This window comes from Gamsiella multidivaricata (genome assembly GCF_025024155.1).
Source record: "Gamsiella multidivaricata strain RSA 2152 chromosome Unknown BC939scaffold_15, whole genome shotgun sequence".
Taxonomy (NCBI): Eukaryota; Fungi; Mortierellomycota; class Mortierellomycetes; order Mortierellales; family Mortierellaceae; genus Gamsiella; species Gamsiella multidivaricata.
This window is the reverse complement of record NW_026251723.1, coordinates 1-19,629: the sequence shown is the minus strand read 5'-3', so window position 1 is coordinate 19,629 and position 19,629 is coordinate 1. Positions and strand designations below refer to the sequence as shown.

General features: G+C 48.0%; 7 protein-coding genes across 7 annotated transcripts; 2 read left to right on the top strand and 5 right to left on the bottom strand.

The window, feature by feature from the left end:
• Positions 1-101: 101 nt before the first annotated feature.
• On the bottom strand, positions 102-1,123 carry BC939DRAFT_68126 (uncharacterized protein). Its single transcript, XM_051561831.1, has one exon. The coding sequence runs from the start codon at positions 887-889 to the stop codon at positions 326-328; it is 564 nt and encodes a 187-aa protein (XP_051414723.1). The 5' UTR covers positions 890-1,123; the 3' UTR covers positions 102-325.
• A 378-nt stretch (positions 1,124-1,501) lies between these two features.
• Positions 1,502-3,566, bottom strand: BC939DRAFT_68086 (ras family-domain-containing protein). The gene is made up of 5 exons (XM_051561830.1): positions 3,255-3,566; positions 2,756-2,830; positions 2,564-2,645; positions 1,929-2,122; positions 1,502-1,819 (listed from the first exon to the last, which is right to left on the bottom strand). The coding sequence occupies exons 1-5, from the start codon at positions 3,316-3,318 to the stop codon at positions 1,587-1,589; spliced, it is 648 nt and encodes a 215-aa protein (XP_051414722.1). The 5' UTR covers positions 3,319-3,566; the 3' UTR covers positions 1,502-1,586.
• A 572-nt stretch (positions 3,567-4,138) lies between these two features.
• Positions 4,139-5,623, bottom strand: BC939DRAFT_490911 (uncharacterized protein). The gene is made up of 2 exons (XM_051559470.1): positions 5,309-5,623; positions 4,139-5,214 (listed from the first exon to the last, which is right to left on the bottom strand). Exons 1-2 carry the CDS (start codon positions 5,526-5,528, stop codon positions 4,310-4,312), a joined length of 1,125 nt encoding a protein of 374 aa, XP_051414721.1. The 5' UTR covers positions 5,529-5,623; the 3' UTR covers positions 4,139-4,309.
• A 3,347-nt stretch (positions 5,624-8,970) lies between these two features.
• BC939DRAFT_500786 (uncharacterized protein) lies at positions 8,971-12,298 on the top strand (the record flags this gene model as incomplete). The annotated part of the gene is made up of 5 exons (XM_051560080.1): positions 8,971-9,305; positions 9,808-9,891; positions 10,106-10,207; positions 10,320-10,493; positions 10,630-12,298. 5 exons carry the CDS (start codon positions 8,971-8,973, stop codon positions 12,296-12,298), a joined length of 2,364 nt encoding a protein of 787 aa, XP_051414720.1.
• A 287-nt stretch (positions 12,299-12,585) lies between these two features.
• BC939DRAFT_500785 (putative acetyltransferase) lies at positions 12,586-13,319 on the bottom strand (the record flags this gene model as incomplete). The annotated part of the gene is made up of 3 exons (XM_051560079.1): positions 12,586-12,722; positions 12,830-12,945; positions 13,042-13,319. The coding sequence occupies 3 exons, from the start codon at positions 13,317-13,319 to the stop codon at positions 12,586-12,588; spliced, it is 531 nt and encodes a 176-aa protein (XP_051414719.1).
• Positions 13,320-13,433: 114 nt separating this feature from the next.
• On the top strand, positions 13,434-14,350 carry BC939DRAFT_67979 (uncharacterized protein). Its single transcript, XM_051561828.1, has 3 exons — positions 13,434-13,960; positions 14,066-14,128; positions 14,255-14,350. Exons 1-3 carry the CDS (start codon positions 13,615-13,617, stop codon positions 14,317-14,319), a joined length of 474 nt encoding a protein of 157 aa, XP_051414718.1. The 5' UTR covers positions 13,434-13,614; the 3' UTR covers positions 14,320-14,350.
• A 1,373-nt stretch (positions 14,351-15,723) lies between these two features.
• BC939DRAFT_474846 (aspartic peptidase domain-containing protein) lies at positions 15,724-17,841 on the bottom strand (the record flags this gene model as incomplete). The annotated part of the gene is made up of 5 exons (XM_051558452.1): positions 15,724-16,013; positions 16,244-16,786; positions 16,857-17,331; positions 17,372-17,534; positions 17,834-17,841. The coding sequence occupies 5 exons, from the start codon at positions 17,839-17,841 to the stop codon at positions 15,724-15,726; spliced, it is 1,479 nt and encodes a 492-aa protein (XP_051414717.1).
• Positions 17,842-19,629: the final 1,788 nt, after the last annotated feature.

The window sequence follows — 19,629 nt, the reverse complement described above, 5'->3', positions numbered from 1 at the left end:
TTTCGGGCAGGGGAAGGGGTTCTTGTTAGATACAAGGGTCGTTAAATGATAATGGATGGTGTAGGAGGGAGAGTAACGTGCAATATCCGGGTCAGGTCTAGAGGGGTATAGGATTTAAGAATGGAACGCCGGAATGCTGTTGGCGTGACAAGATGGACTTGATGCTTGATGAGGAGCTGAGAGAAAGGAGTGAGAAACAGCAAAAGGTGCAAAAAAAAAAGGCGTTGCTGTGTGGAGTAAGCTGAATACAGGTCGCTAGTCTGGGCTGGTTGCAGACTGCTGAGACCGATGTGATGATGCTGGCTGCCGTTGGAATCGGCTGTATTTAAGAGATGAGCGAGCTTACAAGAAAGGACCGACTGAGTAAGAGAGGGAGCGAGTGGATGGATACAAGAGGGTTGCCAGCCTGGGCGTGTGGGTCAGAATATCGGCGGAGGGTGGAATGAGAACGCTGTTTCTGCACACTCGGCAGGAGGGAGACATACAACTGTGACCGAAATCCGATACTATCCTGGATGAAGGCTGAAAGAGTGAGCAAAACGGTTGCGAGGGTGGGGTGCGGAGAGGGTGGAGGAAAGGAAAGGAAAGAGGCAAAGTGGAGCGAAGAAAGGGGGGGGAGTGAGAGTGGAGTGTATATAAAGAGGGCAATTGGGGGTCGTACCTGGCGGACAACTTTGATTTCTTTTGTCCTGAATATGCGTCGATCTCTCTGGTTTTTGGGTGAGACGTGGTGGAGACAGAGGACAGAGGGAAAGGGGGGAAAGTGAAGGAAGAGAGAGAAAGAGAGACAGCGAGAGAGACTATAATTACCTTTGCTCGGTATGGGGATTAAAATCGACCTCGTCCTATTCTTGGGTTTCGGTATCCGCATCGTCTCTCCCTTCCTCATCTCTCTCTCTTCTTTCTCTTCTCTTTCTTCTCGCTTCTCTCTCTTCTTTCGCTCCACGCTCACCTCTTTTCACTCCACTCCACTTCTTCCTCAAACAAACTGCAACGGAAATGGTTCCTTTACATTTATTATTATTATCACCAAATAAATTTGGCTGGTCTTGGGTTTAGCAAGCCTATTTATAGCCCATAAATAAAAAATAAAATGAGTGTGGCTAGCGCTAAAGGACGCCATTCGCGACTGGGGCCCATGCTCACCTTACAAGAGACATTCGTGTCATATCGCAGCATCTCCTTTTGTTCGTGCATCAACCACAACTAATGCACCCCATCATGCGGACAAAGAATCTGGTTGTGGCACATTCACGCTGCGTGGCACCTGTGCTGTACCATCATTTTGCCTCTTCATCTCTCTCACTCGTTTTCATCACTAACTTTGTTCGGCACTGCACATTCGACTTCATAAGGCTATGGTATCCAAATATACGTCCCTCGCCATATCAACTCATGATTTCCGGCAACAGATAACCACTTTAATAAATAACGATAATAAGAATAATACTGGTAATAAGGATAATAGTAAGAATTACTGTGTGTATATAAGGTCCCCTCCTCTTTCTCGTCTTTTTTTTCTTTCTCTTTTTGTCTCCATTTGAGATGCTGATAGTACAGAACACGACGGATGCATGGAAACGCCGCTACATAATAAGGCAGCAGCATCCCTTCTCATCCTTGGCGTCCATCTGGTTGCCGTAGCCCTGTCCCTGCTGCGAATATCCATAGCCTCCGTTCGACGGTTGGCTGTGCGCCTCCTTGTTGAAGCGACGGATCTCACGCACAAGGTTGTAGAACGACTCGTCCACATTGATCCTTTGCTTGGCTGACGTCTCGATCAGGCGAGAGTTAAACTGCTTAGCCAACTCACGACCCTCTATTAAAGAACAACAACGAGCGTATGGTGCCACATAGCCATGGTTAAATTCCCGAAACTAGCACATGTATATGCCCCGAAAAAGAAAAAAAAGAGTTGCTGTTCATACCATGGGTTGACACCTGACGCTCGTGCTCTAGATCACACTTGTTAGCGACGAGGATGATGGGGAAGAAATCCTTGTCCTTGACGCGCAGGATCTGCTGGTAAAATGTCGAGATCTCCTCAAAGGAATTGCGCGATGTGATCGAGTACACCAGCAAGAAGCCCTCACCCGTGCGCATGTACTGCTCACGCATCGCACTATCATACAATTATGCATACGATTGAAAAAAAGAAGAGATGCGAGTTCAATGTCGTTAGAAAAGCTATTCAACGTCTGTCTATTCCCATAACACGCGTTTCGTTCTACGCACTCTTGTCTTTTTTCGCTCTTGCTTTCGTCTCTTGTTTGTATATATCTTTTTTTTTTTTTTTTGCCCATCAGCTCCATCATTCGATTCTTTTATACGGCAAATAAAATACGAGAGAGAGCCCATCTCCATATCAAAATACGATATGAGGGCTGCAAGGTGCGAGCGGCTGCGGCCACTCACTCATGGTTGAAGACCGTCTTCAGTGCAGAGAGAGAGAAGGGGGAAAAAAAGGGCACTTCCAAGAATTCAGGCACACACTGTGCATCGATATGGACATTCACTCTCAATTTTCAATTGCGACCTTGCCCTAGGATCCTGTTGTCCTTACCTGTACTCCTCCTGGCCAGCAGTATCGAGCACATCAAGAAGGGCCACCTCTTCATCAATCACGCATTGCTTGCGGTAGGAATCTATTAAAAGATCACACACACACGATAACAATAAGAACAAAAACGTTCAGTAAAAAAAAAAATCCCATTTCATCTTTCCAGACGTCATGTCTACCAAGTGCGCAACATACCTTCAATCGTTGGATCGTATTCATCCACAAAGTGTGACTGAATAAACTGGATGGTCAATGCTGACTTTCCAACACCTAGTTTGCAAGCGACGTGGAAAAAAAAAGTGTCGGATGTTAGTTGCATATAGTTGGTACGGTTTGGTCAAAAACGAGAATTTGGTTGGGACCCAAAAGGGTGGATTCACAGTCGTCCATCAACTTGTGCAACAATCATCGGTCTGCATCTGGTGCGCATTGGCAGGCTATTGACAAATACTATGATAAAGCGAACGAAAAGAGGGCATTTGGGCAATTGTGAAGAAATGGAGTGCAGCTGGTGCGGCAGATAGGCAAAAGCTACATGCAGGAAAAAGAAGTAAAGGTGAGACGCCCAAATATGGCGAAGGGATGCGGAGGGGAGGGGGATCGCATATTAAGAAACGAAAGGAAGAAGGCCTCTGGGGGAGGGGGAGGCGTTATAGGGTAAGAACAGTGACAGTAAGGTAGCGAGCAGTAGTACCTCCTCCACCGACGACAACGAGCTTGTACTCGCGCATAAGCTGGTTGGGCTGCTTTGACGACATTGTGTGCAAGGGTGTTCTGTCAGGTCAACGATCAAGGATGTGCAAGGGGACAAGGTAGGAAGATATGGTTTTAGGGCTTTGCTGACGTAGGAGGGAAAAATGGCGAGAGAGAGAGAGAGGAGAGAGGTATAAGAAGGGAAGATGAGGGGCAAAGATGGTGAAGAGGGGGAAGGATGGGTGGAGCAGAGGGGAATGATGATGATGATGAAGAGTGGGTAGTGGGGAGGGGGAGGCGGAACAACAGAGAGAGAGAGCACTCAGCTCTTCAAACCATAAAAAAACCATTTTGTGTACCATGTTTACCATATTTACCATGTTTACCATGAAGACCTGAGTCTTGAATCCTGTTCTGTACAGTCCAGCTGTTAAGTTCTTCTTGCCTGCACAACCCATTTGAAGTCATTGTCAGACCTGCAACGCTACAACTGACTGGAATGAACGTTCGACTAGCATAAAAAAGGAGCGCGGAATCGTCGGCAACCAAGGTGGTAAAAAGAGGTTCTTCTGTTGCGCAACCCTGCATTCAAATTCAAGCTCCAGCAAAGGGGGAAACCAAGCATTCGAACATCACAATGTGTCGATAACAATGATGGAACGGCTACAGTAGTGTCAATGCCGTAGACAGCGCCCAAAGCTCAGTGACAGTCTGCTCCATGTCGACGAAAAATTGGTCGTTTTTTCTCTGTCCGCTAAATTATCTGCGCATAAATAGTGCATGGTCGCTTTCCCTTTTGTGAGCTGAGGGAGGACAAGAAGCATCGCGTAATCCGTTCTTCCCACAATGTGTATCTGTTACATGCACAGGCATCATCTCATGTGTGCTCTTTTTTATCGTTTAGTTGGCTTTGCTGCTATTTTACGTCTGGAAAACTAGTCAGGGGGGACAATGAGTATGGTATGAGCAAGGCGGTGGCGGTGTCTGAAGGGTTTCAGGCTGTGCATGGTAACCGCATTTCCTCTAGAGGAAATGAACCAAGAACCCGGTATAATATCATGGCACATCGGCAGTCCACTCCAACACGACGACAAAGAAAACAACATCGTCCTCACCGTCGTCATCTTCATCCACATTGCCATCTATCTGCGCTTCAATTCGTGAACGAGATCGACTCTTACATACAAATCGCAACGGCTGGTCCTCTAATATTCTGTCCATCCGAATCGACACCACCATGCGCGCCTTCCGCGTTTCGAAGTCCGTAAAGTTGTTGAAAAAATCGCCCGCGATCATCAGATCCGGATAGAACATCGTCTCTTGACGATGCTGACTTGACATGAAGAATCTTCTGCGTTGATATGGTGACAAATCCTTTTCATTTCCCTCATCCTGCGTCGTCTGTGCTCCCAAAGACCATTGGTTCGCTACTACTGGCACAGTCGAAGATGTCGATGTTGATACAGATGCTTCTGGAGGCATTGGACCTTCATACAATGGCGCACATGTATCACCTCCTGTGCTCGATTGCCTTTGTTGTTGTGCATGATTCGCGCCCTGGCCATGATCTGTCCAACCCCTTGTCTTTGATAAAAGGTTTACACCGGCCTCCTCTAATCTGCTCTGTCCAAAAAATCTCCACGAACCCACGTTTCTTGAACCAGAGATTCCTTCATTCTGCTCACCATTCCTATCAAGACCAGGTGCTGCTGCGGACTCTTCGACTGGCATCCAAACGCGCAATACATTCATAGCGGTCACCAGATAGCTCCCTATCCAGGGACGCTTCTTTTTGCTGATTGCATCTGCGATAAAAGATGGGTCGATCAAGCGTACAAATCTCACCGCGATTGGCAATCCTATTGGTAGTTTCACACCCTTCTCCACCTCGGCAACAAATAGAACATCGTTTGCGCTCCACAATTTGTCATGACGTACACAGTTTGTCGCCATGAACCGGCCTAAGAAAATATGAACGAAGATTGCTTTTGATTAAAATGGCATCAACCGAAGTATCATGTATGTGACCATGACCGGAAAAGAGCCCTCGAGTACCTTGCCACTGCAAAGAAAAGAGCCTGGAGCGGTCATCGAAGTACGAGCAGGTTTGGGAGCCGTCTTTGGGAGAAGCTGGGCGATGGTTGCGGATCCTGACTGTGATGTAGCCTTCAAAATGTTCCGAGGATACAAAGACCGGTTCCGAGTCTGTGTTGACGAGGCATGGCTGGAGGGACACAGAATGTCTGCTTGGTCCAATTTTAACGGCTAGAGGCATGTGAAGATACGTTTGCAGTCCTGGATGACGAAAGTCAAACCAAGAGGGAAAGAAAGTATGAGGGTGTGCTGGAGGAAATCGAAAGAGAGACAAAGTTACATTTTGCGCCGTTTGTGGTGAGCAGCCAGGGACGTTGAGCCAAAAAGCCCATTAAAACGAAATGGATAATTGCTGATAGATCTCTAATTGAAGGTAGACTAAACATGATCGAGAGACGGCGATCGGACTGCCGGAGGACCTTTCTGGTTCGAAGAGCAAGATAGGCCATAGTACTGCGTCGACTGCCCATGAGGCTGCAGCAAATGCCACAGTGAACAAATCGAACTTTTGTGCCTGCTGTTTCGTTATATAAAGATGTGGAGGATGGGCACTGACAATCTCAGGATCTGTAACACGTGTGTGTATGTGTGTGCACAGGGATCACCGAGCACTCAGAGGGCGGTGCCAAGCAGAGGATTCTTAGGAGCTTCCAACTGCTGTGTGTAAATATTATTGGTCAGGCAGAACATCGTCTTGCATTATGGCTCTGACCTATGAGATGGTATACCCTCCTCTTTGCATGCTCTGGATGGATCCGCAAGAACGAACGAACGAACCAACGGAAGAACGAACGAACGGACGAAGGCTCTCGTTGTTTTGATTTGCGTGCATTTATTTTACTAATGCACGTTTCGGTTAGCTATCGGTCGAGAAAAAAACAAATTGATGCAACTCCACCCGGAAAGGTTCGTGGGTACTGACATGATGGAAGCCGCAAATGTGTATGTTTGGAATGACATGAATGGTGCTTATCAAGCGGGTTCGCCGTGTTTCTACCAAAAGTGATCTTATGGACGTTCGTGTACTGTGCACTTTGCACGCTGTGCAATATGTCGATGTGTCGCAGTGCGAACAAATAAGATTTTGCCCGCTCACAACGTCCTCCCAAATTTCCGCGTGGGCGGTACCTGGTTTTAGCCCTGGCGGATATACTTTGAGACACTTGAATAGGGTTTATTGCGATAAAACCAAAACATGGGCTTGCATCCGATTGCGATGTGCATTTTACCTTTTGTAGACCCCTCTACAGCGCACCAACCTGCCTACCCAGACGGGAGGAAGGGACGAAAGAAAAAGAATCGAAATTAGTGAGCCTGCCCCATGCACGAAAACGGCCACTGGGGCCAAGGCCTGACCTGCGCATGATTGGTGGACGGTCTGGGAACCAAGAGGTTCTTTTCATTCTCGCAATCGGTGGGTGAGCTGGCCAAAGGGTCGAAAATGAAGAGAGCTCTTTCGAGGAACCCAGCGCCGTCTTAATGACTACTGTATAGCATAATTGTTTTCATGCACGAGAGGCCTACCCTGCCCCATCTTGCCTTATCCTTCGTCTTGCTTTAATTGCTCTTGATCTCTACTGATATTGGCTGCTTAAGAGTCATGGCTCTCAACTTCCCAAGAAACATTTTTCGTCTTTATTTTCTCTGTGCAGGAACAAAAATGTGATTTCTTAACACCGCACGCATAGGGGATAGACCGCGCATATACCCTACGACTTTCACCTGATGCTCACTCGTTTCTACTTTACGATTCAAACATGTCTGCCTTTCGATGCATCAAATGGCCCTTATTGTGTACGGTCCTTGTTTCGACCCTTCAAACACCACTAGCTCGAGGACAGTGTACAGTGTAACGGGGTCCATGTTTGTCAAAGGCGAGCCAAATACGGGTTGTTTGCCACTGCAAGTGTCTACTTGCAGAACAGACATCTCTGTGTTTCGTTTGTGTCCATATGATTGCTGTTAGCAGATTAATTAAAGGTGCAGGAAGCCCTTGTCGCTGCCAGTAATATGAATCCGGAGGAATGACTATCTGCAAAAAAGGTTGAAACAGCAAAAGCTCGCAGGAAGATCCCTGTATGATCATTATCACAACCACATCTGTGGGAACATCAGCCAACATCTCGGTACCAGATATGTGCAGTATATTATTGCGCGTTATAGTTTATATGTTTTAAGATGGCGTCGATCGAGATGATAAGATCTTCTCCTCTCTCGTCCTATCTCTTTGATGGGGCTGTTAGGTGAGCTGTGAGGCGAGGTGGACGCATCGCTAACAATTGCGGCATTAGCCATACATATATATATATATATACACACACGCTTTTCTTGCTACTCGAACCCGAGGAGCGAGGGGGCCACCGCAGGGAAGAACAAGGCAATTGATTTTGATGATGATGCTGATGGGTGAGCAACAACAGAAACAGGTTATGGTGAGAACGAAACGAGAGCTCGATTGATTGAGAGCATCAGAGAACTCTAATAGTTTTCGCAAAGTGTATTTACACTCTGAACGGTTGAACCCATCCTGGTCCGACCGACACCTCCGCCCATTTCTCTCATTCGTAGCCCGTCGATAGGCTGGCGGACTGTCTGGCGGAGCAATCAAAAGTTGCCATAGCATACGTTCTGGGGTGCAGCTGCAGCTAAAAAAAAAACAGCCAGGCGTTGGGCGGGCTAGTAGTAGACTACTGGCGCTGCGGGATGCAGCCACATGCACATGCAGGCTGCTGAATTGTGAAGTAGTGGGGAGGGAGCATTAAAGACAACATGGGGAAGAGGACTAAGAAGGGTATAGCGGAAGGCGAGCAACAACAACAACAACAACAAGAACAACGATGAAAGAAAGAAAGAACAGGTGTCTTTCTCTTCTCTCGCTCCCCCCGGCCCCTCTTTCCTTCTTCTCCTCCTTCTCCTTCTCTCTTTTCTCACTCCCTCTCTCTCTCCTTCCTCTCTCTCCTCCTCTCGCCCTCCCCGCTCCTTTCCGCTCTCTCCCTCCCCCACACTGGCCAATTGCCGCTTTGTCCTGTCTTGTTTCACTCCTGGTCATTCCTTCCCTTCCTCCCCGCCCCCACAAGCCGAGTTTCAGGAACAAGAACAAGAACAGCCAACGCCAACGCCACCATTCCATTCCTCTCTTCATTCCTTCATCCTCATTCCTTTCTGCTTTCTCGTATTTTTTTCTGTTTAATGCGTCTCCACCTGTGTACTACTACTACTGCTACCCCCGCCATTTCCACTGCTGCCGTCTCTGTTGCTGCTGCCCACTACCTTGCTCCTCCATCATCACCCGGCTTTCGATGAGCAGCGTCTCGTTTTATTTTTATTTTGCTGTGCGATTTTTTTTATCTTGATTTTCATTATCACGCATCATTGACCTTGGGCCCGAGAACGCTTCTAGGGATCTTATCTCCTCCTGCTCCTCAGCACGCGTTAACCCATCTCATTTATACCCGGAGCTCTCTCTCTCTTTCTTTCTTTCTTTCTTTCTTTCATCTTCCATACCCCTTTCATCCCACTTTTTCGTCTCAAACAAAAGTGAACCAGCGCAGCTCATTGTATAGACATTCATTCATCTGCCCCCGTTCACTGTTGCATATCTCACACCCACTCTCCATCCGCGAATGACATTGGCGTCGACCTCTCCCTCCTCCTCCTCGTCGTCTTCGCCAGTAGAAGCCTCAACACCAGCACAAATTACACGTGCTGCCCTCGCCTTAGGACCATCCCTTGTTCCAGGTTCTCACACTAACACCGACACGCTCCACGAGACACAGCATCCACACCCGCTGTCAAGTCCTTTTCATTCAAGTCATCCTCAAGGTCAACTATCGCATCCTCTGATGGGCCCTGTGCATCCTATTCACACCTCGCACCCGTTGCAGCCTGGCCAAACCCTGGCGGAACAGGCTGTTAGACCCGAGGTAGCCTTCTCTGGCTTGGCTATCCTCTCTCCGGTGTAAGTACAGTACAACTTTTTGTTGCTTTTAAAGGATGTTTTTAAAAAAGATATCGTCGCAGTTGTATTTCGGCGTTAGTTGCTATTCATGGGGTTAGTCCTGCGTGCAATTGCGCGTGCTTGGCATTGAGTGGTGCTCTTTTTTTCGTATTTTAATGGGCGTTCGGTGCTGCATTAAGCATTCTGCTCGTGATGCATTTATGAACAATGTTCTTATAAATCTGCTATTCATATCTGTGTTGTTGTCAGTGTGTGTGTGTGTGTGAGGATGTATGTGTTTGTGCGCGCTGTTGGGTGTTAGCCCCGAATTCTCATTGGCTGACCGGTTTATCGGCGTGGAAGAGATCATCATATCCATCCTCCAATCCAGTCCAATCCCAATCGAGTGTCCGTGAGAAGAGTCTCTTAAGTCAGATCACGGGTTTCCCTGTTACTTTTGCCACCAATCTCACTGGAAGACAACTAACGTATCTCCTCTCTCCCGCTGACTTCCTGCCACCAGGACGGACCGTCCCCCCTACCACCAGGCCCGGTACGATGCTGGATACCAGTCCACTGAGCAGGCCTATGCACAGCAGTTTGCCAGGTATGGTGCACTCGAGGGCCACCTCAGCAACGAGATGAGGATGACCATCGCTCTCTTTCTCTATCTACCTCTTTTGAATATGTGCACGTTCACTACCTTTGCAGCTCTTTTGTACCTGACCGAGCCATCTGCTTCAATCTCTCTCTCTCTCTCTCTCTCTCTCTCTCTCTCTCTCTCTCTCCCTCTCTCTCTATCGCTCTTTCTATCCCCGCAGACCCGATCAGGATGCAAATGGCCATCGCTACAGTCTGCCATCCTTCCCGCAAGGTGTGAGCAGAGCCGATAGCGACCCCTCATCGGCCTTTCACTCGTACGCGTACGTCCATATTTATTACGGCGTTGAGCTATTCACGCTAATACGATATAGATACGGTCCACAAGATTACTTCCGCGGTTCTAACCTTCAGTGCCCTATCTACTAATACTAGCTCTAACACAGATGGTCCTATCATCCACCACCGCAATTCAATTGCTGGCTCCACTCTTCCTAACACCGTCGTACGAGCACGCCGAGCTGGTTCCTTGGCCATGGTCGAAGACGGCCCTTTCTTTTCCAACACAAAGCAATTCTACAACATCTACAACATGAGCCAAACTCAATCGTACGTTGATACCCAGCTCACTTCTCATTCGTCGTCCACCGTGCTAACTGTCCTGACCATACTCTATGCCAAGGTGAATACGTTTTTTGTCACCGCCCAACTCACCGATACCCATATCTGCCCTGAATGTTTACAGGTTCAAGCTGCGCGTGATGGCAAGGATCGATCGCGGTTTCTTCACAGCAAACAAGATCTGGACCTGCTATCGTCGAAATTACTTCCAAGTCAGCACTGCCTACAGCATTCTAGGCTTTGACTACTCGCAGGAATCTGAAGTACCATGCCTCGTCGAGCTGAAAGATCCCATGCCTGGCCCTACCGACGACCCCCATTTGCAGGATGACTTCAACTCTCAACGTGACCCTGGTGCTATGATCGGATCTTTGGACAACCTCCGGCTAAACGACAACAACAGCGCCGGCACTGGAACTTCTCGATTAGCTGTGGTGACAGGGTTCTCCATTACCATCACTTCCAAGATCGCTAGCACCGACAAAAAAATCGATCTCATCCAGCACACGCCCAAGCGTGACAAGGGTCCTCAAATCGTCCCTGGTCTTCGTCCGATTCGGGGAGGGGGAACTCTGACCCTTGCTGGAGCAAGTACAAACCAGAACGTCGTCACTTTTGAACGTGTTCAATTCAAGACAGCAACTGCCAACAATGGGAAGAGACGTGCAGCTCAGCAGTTCTACATCCTAATGGTGGACCTGTACGCGCACACGGAGGATGGTCAGGTCTTTATGGTGGCCTCATCACAATCGGACTCGTTGGTCGTAAGAGGAAGAAGCCCAGGTCATTACATCGATACTCCTGAAAGAGACATCATCACGCCGGGTCCTGGTTCCGTAGGTGAAAGACGCCTTTCAACCATCAGCCAGCACAGCACCCACCCGTACCACGCCCATTACCCGGGGCCTCATAGTCGAAGCCATAGCATCAGCGCAGGCGCCGGTATGAGTGTCGACGTGAGTTCCCTGGGTCTTGGTGTGGACGGTGGACCACTCTCACCCATGTCGCCAGGCACCGCGAGCGAGTACAGCCCTACCACGGGACAGTCACAGTCATTCTACCATTATCCTAACCAGCATACCTGGACGGATGGCTCTTCCATGTCATCGCCTGCCTCTACGTACGACGGCTCTGCATTCTCATCGCCCACAACAGCCTATCCTTCGTTTCAACAGTACCCTGGTCAGCATTCACCTCAGGAGCATCCACATCAATCGTACTTTCCGCAGCGGCAGAACAGCTTCGGTTCCATCACTCCTCGACTGATGATGGGATCCACAGGACTCAGTCCCAGACACCCGTTTGACAGCCAACTGGAGCCACCGCTCGAGAATTCACATGAGAACGAGAATCCAACGCAAGGTTACTATCAGGCCTACAATGGTTCACCATCAGGTCATCCACCAACTTCCGCATTGCAGCAAGGACTCTCGGGTGGATACACGAACCTCGCGTACCAGCGCGGCAACCATCCTGTCCCTGGCGGCCATGACATTGCCTCTGGTGCGCTTTCAGACCACACTTTCATTAAGCAGGAGAACCACGACGGCTACTTTCCTCACCTAAACTCATTCGCGCACCCATCCGCCCATCCATTGAGTGAAGCTGGCATGGGCGCGGAGCCAACTCCTTCTTCAACAACCGCCTCATCTGTCTCGTCTTCGTTTGGGTACCAAGTCCATGAAATGGGGCCGGATGGACACCCACCCACCTTGCCCGAGAATGGCCTCTACGAGGGACCATATAGAAATGGGGCACCCATCCCACAATACGTTCACCACAGCGCGGCATAAGGGACCATGTGGTCCTTTCTCGAGATAGCCATTCCCGCAGCAGCAGCATTAACAGCAGTTGGGAATGAACACGAGCATCAGAAGGCTGTGGCATGGACCTCATTAGATGACTGAGGCAGGAATATCACATCTGTACAGGGCAGCCTTTTAATTTTCAATACACAACAATCTCCATTCAGTTTTCTTTATTCTATGCGTTCCAAAGAGCAGTTTGATGGATCTAATTATGCTGACAAGATAATGTTGCGGCCCCACATGCTGTGGTGGTATTCAGAAAAGGGCTGCACTTACAAGAGCAGCTCCACGAAGGTATTGTCGATCCAGCGATCAAATTTGTATCCGTTCTCCCTCATGGTACCGACCACTCTGAATCCGAATTCAGCAGCCAGGCGAAGGCTTGCCTCGTTGCCTTCACTGATGCTTCCTGTAGAAGAGAGACGTGTATTTGGGATATGTACGAAGAACGTTAGCAACAGTCTGATATCCCTGAATACAGATCGATCCATGCAAGAGAAGTTATTGCCCACTTACCAATAATAGCATGAAACTTGCGCTCATTTGCCTCTACCAACAGATCCTTGAGCAAAGACCTTCCCAAACCACGCTTGCGATGCTCGTGGTGGATATACAAAGAATACTCAGCAGTGCTATAAGTAACAGACAGTTGAGACACTCGTTAATCCCAAATGTCCTTTTTGTTCAAGGGCCATAATTGAAAATGGGCTAGCAGTTCAGCTCCTTACAATCGATATCCGTCCTTCTGTCTGAAGCTGCCCAACGATGAATATCCAGCAACAACATCCTTGTTATCGACAAGAGTTGTGGCAACCAGGATGGGATATCCGCCTGCGATCGTGCTCCTGAACCATGCCAGACCATCCTCCTCTGAGCGTGGACCGTAGTTGAAGTTGTTGACAGAGACCCCAATCTCATAGTTGACAATGGCATTGATTCCGAGGGAATCCGCCTCCGTTGCAGGGCGGATAGTGTACTTGGGTACGGTGCTGGAGATCTCTGCCATCGCCTGAAAAGTTGTTTGTGGAATGAGGAAAAGAGATCAACCTCAGGGTCCGTATTTTAATAGAAAGGGGAAGAAATTCGATTGGCTAAAGGTTCTTGGGGATGCACCTGATAAGGAGAAAGATGACTCGATTTGTATGCTTCCTGAACTCCACTCCATCCATCCGAATCAAATCCTCCGGGGAATCGCTATCATCAATCACCATCCGGAATTATAGCTATCATCATTACGAGTCAGAGGCTGCAGCAGGAGCAAGGAAAGCAGCAACGGGCGTCAAGAAAAGAGGTTGCATATCATGTTTGTCGACGACGGGTCATGGGCCTCCAAACTCCATATTAAAGATAAGGCTCAGGGAACCGCCCAGGATTTCATCGCCATTATCAAGGTTAGTTATTTTTATTCACGCACCGCCATTTTCAACAGTAAATCGACAAAGGTCGACAGCTCCATTCTTATCTTTTCACCTATCCCTTTGTGCAACTCCATCGTACACCCGACCATCGCCGGCGTCTGTGTTCTCCGCTATTATTCTCGCTCCCTCTCCGACATTTCGGATTGCTTGCTAATACCTTCCTACTCCACAACTGTATATTCCACGGCTTTTCTTCTAGGCCGCAAATATCGATGGGGAGCTTACAGAGGTAGGGCTGAAAGTCAAATAAAGGTGATTCATCAAACTATCTCTGACGCAGTATCACTCACTTGGACAAAGCGGGAATGATTTTCCCATCTCATGGATGGTATAGACCCTGTCGGAGACCGCCAGACACTTTTCGGTGCTCGAAGGGACCATGAAGAACACACGTCAGGTATGCAGCGGCACTCTATTACCATTCAGCCAGCGGTAGCACTGAAAGTCGAGCGCCACTGTCTTCCATCGAAAGTAATTGCTAAGTACTAATGATCGATCGACCTGTGTCTGTCCATGTTTCTAGAACGTAATCAAGTTGGCCCATGTGTTAAGACAGGTCCAGGACGCAAACTTCAATCTGCTCGATAACCTGCGTGCAACGGATCAGGCGAGCGAGAGTCTGCATCTTCAGCCTCCTCCTGTACATTTTTCTATGCCATAACTTTCCATGTAGAGCTGTATAATAATGTTGTATTAGGGAATAAACTGTAATAGAATACTTTAGGATGGCGATACATTCTTTCAATGGTTTAATGGCGCTTTGTGATGGCAGTTATACAAGCGGCGGGAAGGTGCACGCTGAACAATATGGGGTATGCTCTAGGGCGCCTCAGATATTGAGACATCGTTACACTGTCAACGCGTGCATGGCTGTTGGAAATGGCTAGCGTCGGTCAGGTACTCTGTGCTACTGGTCTCCGTATCCACGCGCGTCAATGGTATGAATGTGGGCCCCTTATGCCATGGCATTTTCACATACAGCATTCATGATCGATTCATGCATACGGTATTCAACTACATTGGGGCAGACATGGTGAAGTTGAAGAACATCCGGATCAAGGCTATCCGCGTATAATTGTGTGGCATGCATTTATATCTGCAGAGTCATCATTTAATCGCACATACCGGAACATCGGCCTCTGACAGATACCTTGCCCATGGACACAAAGACCCATCTGTATCACAATTACCACAGTACCATCTTCGAGTTCAGCAGCGGAAGTATACCTCCACAGCATAATGCAGCTGGTGGAAATATGGGGATACCCGCGTGGCGAGCTCGTCATTCATGGGGTTTGTTCGGGCTGCAAATTCGGCCCAACTTCAGACGAATGAGGATCGGATGGATGGCGAATTCGCATATATTTATCGTCATCAAGTTTTTTGATAAGATTAAAGAGAACCTTTGAAAAGAAACTGAAATGGCATTGGTACCGGTAACAGCGCTCATTTTGGCCAGAGCCCTTTTTTCCAAGGACGCTCGGGGTGGTCTGTACGACGGGGGCTGTGCTGTCTTAGGGCCGAAGTTTTCATTTACTCGCGCTACCTTTAGCGTGAAGTTCAAAGGAGGTAGCAGCAGATCAGATCGCGGATCGGAGGTCAAGACGCAAGTCGGGTATTACTGCCAAGTGCAGAGTATAGTGCTTTACATTCCATACAATACACAACTTCGTCGACTATAGCTTCAAGGTCGCTTTATTTCTATCAAACAAGTTTGATTTCGCTGCCTGGATAGGTCTCTGTTCTGATACCCCATAATGAAAACCAATATTAGAGTACGTTTTACTGCACACTACCCTTCGATGCTCCCTTGAATCTGAAGTGAGAGTTGCTTTTTTATGATTACCTAAACGTTTAACGTCAATTGAGTTTTGCCCCTACATGCTCACACAGAATATGCTGGAAACACGACCTACAGACATATGAGAATCGAAGCACGATAACCTAGCTGAATGGGTCTGGGAGTCGCTATTTTTTATTACTATTATTATTTTATCTGTTTGCTATGATATTGTACAGGAACATTTGTCCTCTCGGATTCAGAGGCAGTACTAATAACAGTCTTCTTGATGCAATTGAAAAACATTCAAAAAGAATAATCGCGTTCAAAAGACCCAGGAACTGGGACCTCAAAAATGTTCTTGTAGAGCGCTGCACGCTGAGTAGCGGTCCTGATGGTAGCAGTTTGCCTAGAGACTCCTGAACGCTGCTTTCGAGACTGGATTGGATGCCAGGTAACACGACCGCGCCAGTAGGGTTAGCTTCTGTGATGTTATATGGGACTGGAGAGAGGTATACAGTATTATATCAGTAACTAACAATGTGTGCCCTGACAATACGCCAGCATTATAAAGCGATTGATTGTTTACCGATTCCAATAAGACTATACCCATAGTGATAGACCGTATAGAACCCACGGAGCAGATGCAATCCAAGTGTCCAATGGCTCTTCTTTAAACCCCTCGACGGCGATGTCATCAACGCTGAAAAACACTTGCGCGAGCTGACTTACCGATGATATACTCGGACGGGCTCAGCTCTAATCGGACCTGCCCTGAGCGCGGGCCTGGCTTTTGTGTTTCCGATCCTGATCCAGTCTCACCACCAATTAAGAAGACAATCTTGCCGAGCGAAGACACCGTTGTACAATTAACCTGGCCAGTGATGGGATCTGCGCCGATCCAGATGTTTAAAGGTCGGATCGCGCGCTCGTCACCCCAAATGTTAGTTGTGCCGCTGTCAAACCATACACGATCGAGGCCTGTCTGGACGTATTCATCATCCGCTCTTCCTCTAGCATCGCTGTTGTTCCTCGAGTTGCTCGAGCCTGTGACAGAAAATGACGCATCGCCTGGAATCAAACTGATTTGGGGCGAGAGCTGGGTGACCCATCCCGGCTCGTCGGGCAAAGTCTTCATCCATGAAAGGGGCTGAGAGTAGAAGGATGGATCAAGTCCACCGAGGGTCAGAGTACCCCAGGTGGCTGTGAAGGCGAGCGAGAAGACAGGTGTGGATAGGGCGCGGACGGTGTCTGCAAAGATATGGGTGGCACAATCTGTGGAAATAAAGAAAAGCGCATGTTATTGTTAGGCGTCAAGCATAAGATCGCCTATTGCTGAAGCTACACTCTGACTTGCCGCTTTCGGATCCAAATTGTCGTTGATTGGCGCCAAGGAATCCTGGTACGAAAAACTCTTTTCTCAGCAGGAACGCGTCCCCGGAAACATCAGCCGTCAATCCAAAGGTTTCTGTTTCTCCTGAAGATGAACCCTCATCCTCCACGCGACTAGTGGGTATGCCCAAGACGACTCGATCGGAGACAAGCTGCGTGTTTATGATGTCCTCAGTGTATTTGGCCGTGATAGTCTCAGGTCGATAAACCAGTGTCGTGGATAACGATGGGTCGAATTTTGGCGACCTATTGCATAGAGAGATGCTGTTGACGGCCATCGTGAAGTTGGCGCGGTTCTCCAGACACTGAGTCGTTTGGATCCATGAAAGACTGGATCCAGTGCCAAGCATGAGGTTGAATGCTTGAGGTGGTGTGCCTATTTGCACTGGTGCAAAGAACTTGTTGTAGAGGAATGGGCTAGGGTATTCCTTGTATAACGCGTTTAATAATCCATAGTAGTTGACCTACCCACGGCCCGTTCATGAACAGAGGCACTCGATAGAGCGTATCAATGTTCAGAGGAGTATTCATATCCCCCCAGGCTGCTGCAATGTAGGGCGAAAATAAGCGCAAAGGAGTAGAATGTTGCCAAAGAGAGTAGGTCAATGGATAGAAGGGCTTTTCAACCTTCCTGCGTTGCTGTACGTGTCTTTTATTTTATTATATATTTTTGTGAGAGTCCTTGGCGATAGATGGTACAAATGATCGCCGAGCGAGATGTATAGACGGTGTTGTGCCGAGCTCCGATCTGATATCCAGAGAATCAAGGGTAAAGAATCGATTATGTACATGTGCTCCATAGGTTTGACAGAATAAGATGCATCTAGATTATGAATGGGTGTCAGGACGGTATGAGAAAGCAAAGGAAAAGGCCAAAAACGATGTCTTTTGGTCCTCTATCTCTTCGTCCGCATGGTGCATGCTGATTACCCTTTCATTCTTTCTTTCTGGGGCGGTGCAGAAGGGCAAAGGTTCTCTCCGTGTTATTCTTTAATCGTCTTTGTTCTCTCGTGACGAAGAGAGACTCGTAAGAGAGAACACTTTATGGCCTCCTGGGAACGATAGTGATGAATATATAGGCAAGTTGAGGCATAGGACAGATAATGAGTTGCTCTATAGTCATATAGTCATATAGTCATATAGTCGTAGTAGAAGCACAGTGAACATGTACACGCGAAATAGACGTCCATGCACGTACTGCTGGCATGATGTCCATCCTCTGAGGACGTGTATCCATGTACTGGATACCGTCCTCAAGATCCACACGTATAAAAACAAGGGTCTCCATACGCAGCAATTGGCACACAAAGAATTTGTCTGGGTTGCTTTGTCCTTTGTGTCTGCCCACCCCCACCCCCTTTTTTTTGAATCCAATCGGCGTGTCTGTGTCCCTTAAGTTGCTCCCCCTCTATGGTGCAGACTGTAGACGCACCCCCCTCACCCCAATTCTCTCCATGGGACACACCGACTTGTCTCCATCAACAGCAACAACAAACAAAAGCACATCCATCACACCACATCCCCAGCTTCTCTCTTTTTTATCAGCATAAAAACCAAAGCCCCTCATTCATATCCATCTTTTTCTTCTTTCCGCTCTTCTTCTGGTGCGCTCTCAAAACAGACACCCTTTGACCCAACCCAATCCTCTTGCCTTGTTCTTCTTTCTTTCCTCATTACTGATCCACTCCCTCCTGACCTTTAGACGCATCTCTGCCTCTGCTGTGGCATTTTGTCTCCTGTTTATCCTCTCGTCTCAACGCGACTACACATCTTACAACCCCACGCACAAGTATGACTCTCACACCGCATGAGCTAGCCGTCTCCCAGTTGGTAACAGGCCATGCCGTTCCTCTGGAGCGTATAAAGTCCCTTCGATTCATCAAAAACAACATTATCGGCAACAAGACGAAGAAGGACCTCTATATCCAGCTCGGTATCGTTTCAAGGTACTTCAGAAGCTATTGCGTTCAATGCACTGCTTTTGCTGTGTTTGAAAGTTCATGGCTATACACTTGCGAGAGCCGAGTGAGGAATTCAGGAGGGCGAATCAGCTGTATGCGGTGTCAGGAGAACAGGAACGAATGGCATTGTCCCCGCATACCGCACATGCCCTGATTCGCTTGGTCCTTTTAGTTTGTGTCGATGTCGCTCCTACGATCCTTCTCATACCGGACAATGTAGCAGTTGTAGACTATTGTGACCATTGAAAAGGATGAACCTTTCTTTTTTTTTTTTTTTTTTTTTTTTTTTTTTTTTTTTTTTTTTTTTTTTTTTTCCCCTTGATGGCATGCATGGCTCGTGCTTCAACATTCGGATGGTGCTGCCAATACTCCTGGTCCCTTTTTCTCCCTTGTGGGACTATTTTGTCTGCTCCCCCTCCTGAGTCTAGCCATTGTTAACCAATACTCCTTGATGCAATTATCTCTCCCGCGATAGGTTACAGGATATCATTTCCGCCAGGGACGAAAAGGACCCGCAACTAAAGACGCAAGCGATCATTGTCCTGGGAAGCTTCGCCTTTGGTACGGAATGCTGCCATTTGTTATATTTCTTTTGCCGTCTCCATAAAGGACCGTCCCAATCTGAACGATTCAACTGGTTATTACCTTGAATAGGTAACGAAAGCAATATCCTTGCTCTGATGAATTCAGGCGTAGCGGAGCCGCTGCTGAATTGCCTCAACCCCAATGGCGATCCCAAGCTGATCGAGGCGGCAGCACGCACTC

Excerpts from the sequence above, each read along its gene's own strand:
- BC939DRAFT_67979 (XM_051561828.1), top strand. The coding sequence starts at position 13,615 with ATGTTTGTCGACGACGGGTCATGGGCCTCCAAACTCCATATTAAAGAT. Across the intron at positions 13,961-14,065 it reads TCGATGGGGAGCTTACAGAG|ACCCTGTCGGAGACCGCCAG; the intron begins GTAGGGCTGAAA and ends TGGATGGTATAG. Across the intron at positions 14,129-14,254 it reads CCATGAAGAACACACGTCAG|AACGTAATCAAGTTGGCCCA; the intron begins GTATGCAGCGGC and ends CCATGTTTCTAG.
- BC939DRAFT_68126 (XM_051561831.1), bottom strand. The coding sequence starts at position 889 with ATGAGGAAGGGAGAGACGATGCGGATACCGAAACCCAAGAATAGGACG.
- BC939DRAFT_490911 (XM_051559470.1), bottom strand. The coding sequence starts at position 5,528 with ATGCCTCTAGCCGTTAAAATTGGACCAAGCAGACATTCTGTGTCCCTC. Across the intron at positions 5,215-5,308 it reads CTTTTCTTTGCAGTGGCAAG|GCCGGTTCATGGCGACAAAC; the intron begins GTACTCGAGGGC and ends ATATTTTCTTAG.
- BC939DRAFT_68086 (XM_051561830.1), bottom strand. The coding sequence starts at position 3,318 with ATGTCGTCAAAGCAGCCCAACCAGCTTATGCGCGAGTACAAGCTCGTT. Across the intron at positions 2,831-3,254 it reads CGTTGTCGTCGGTGGAGGAG|GTGTTGGAAAGTCAGCATTG; the intron begins GTACTACTGCTC and ends CTTGCAAACTAG. Across the intron at positions 2,123-2,563 it reads GCTGGCCAGGAGGAGTACAG|TGCGATGCGTGAGCAGTACA; the intron begins GTAAGGACAACA and ends ATTGTATGATAG.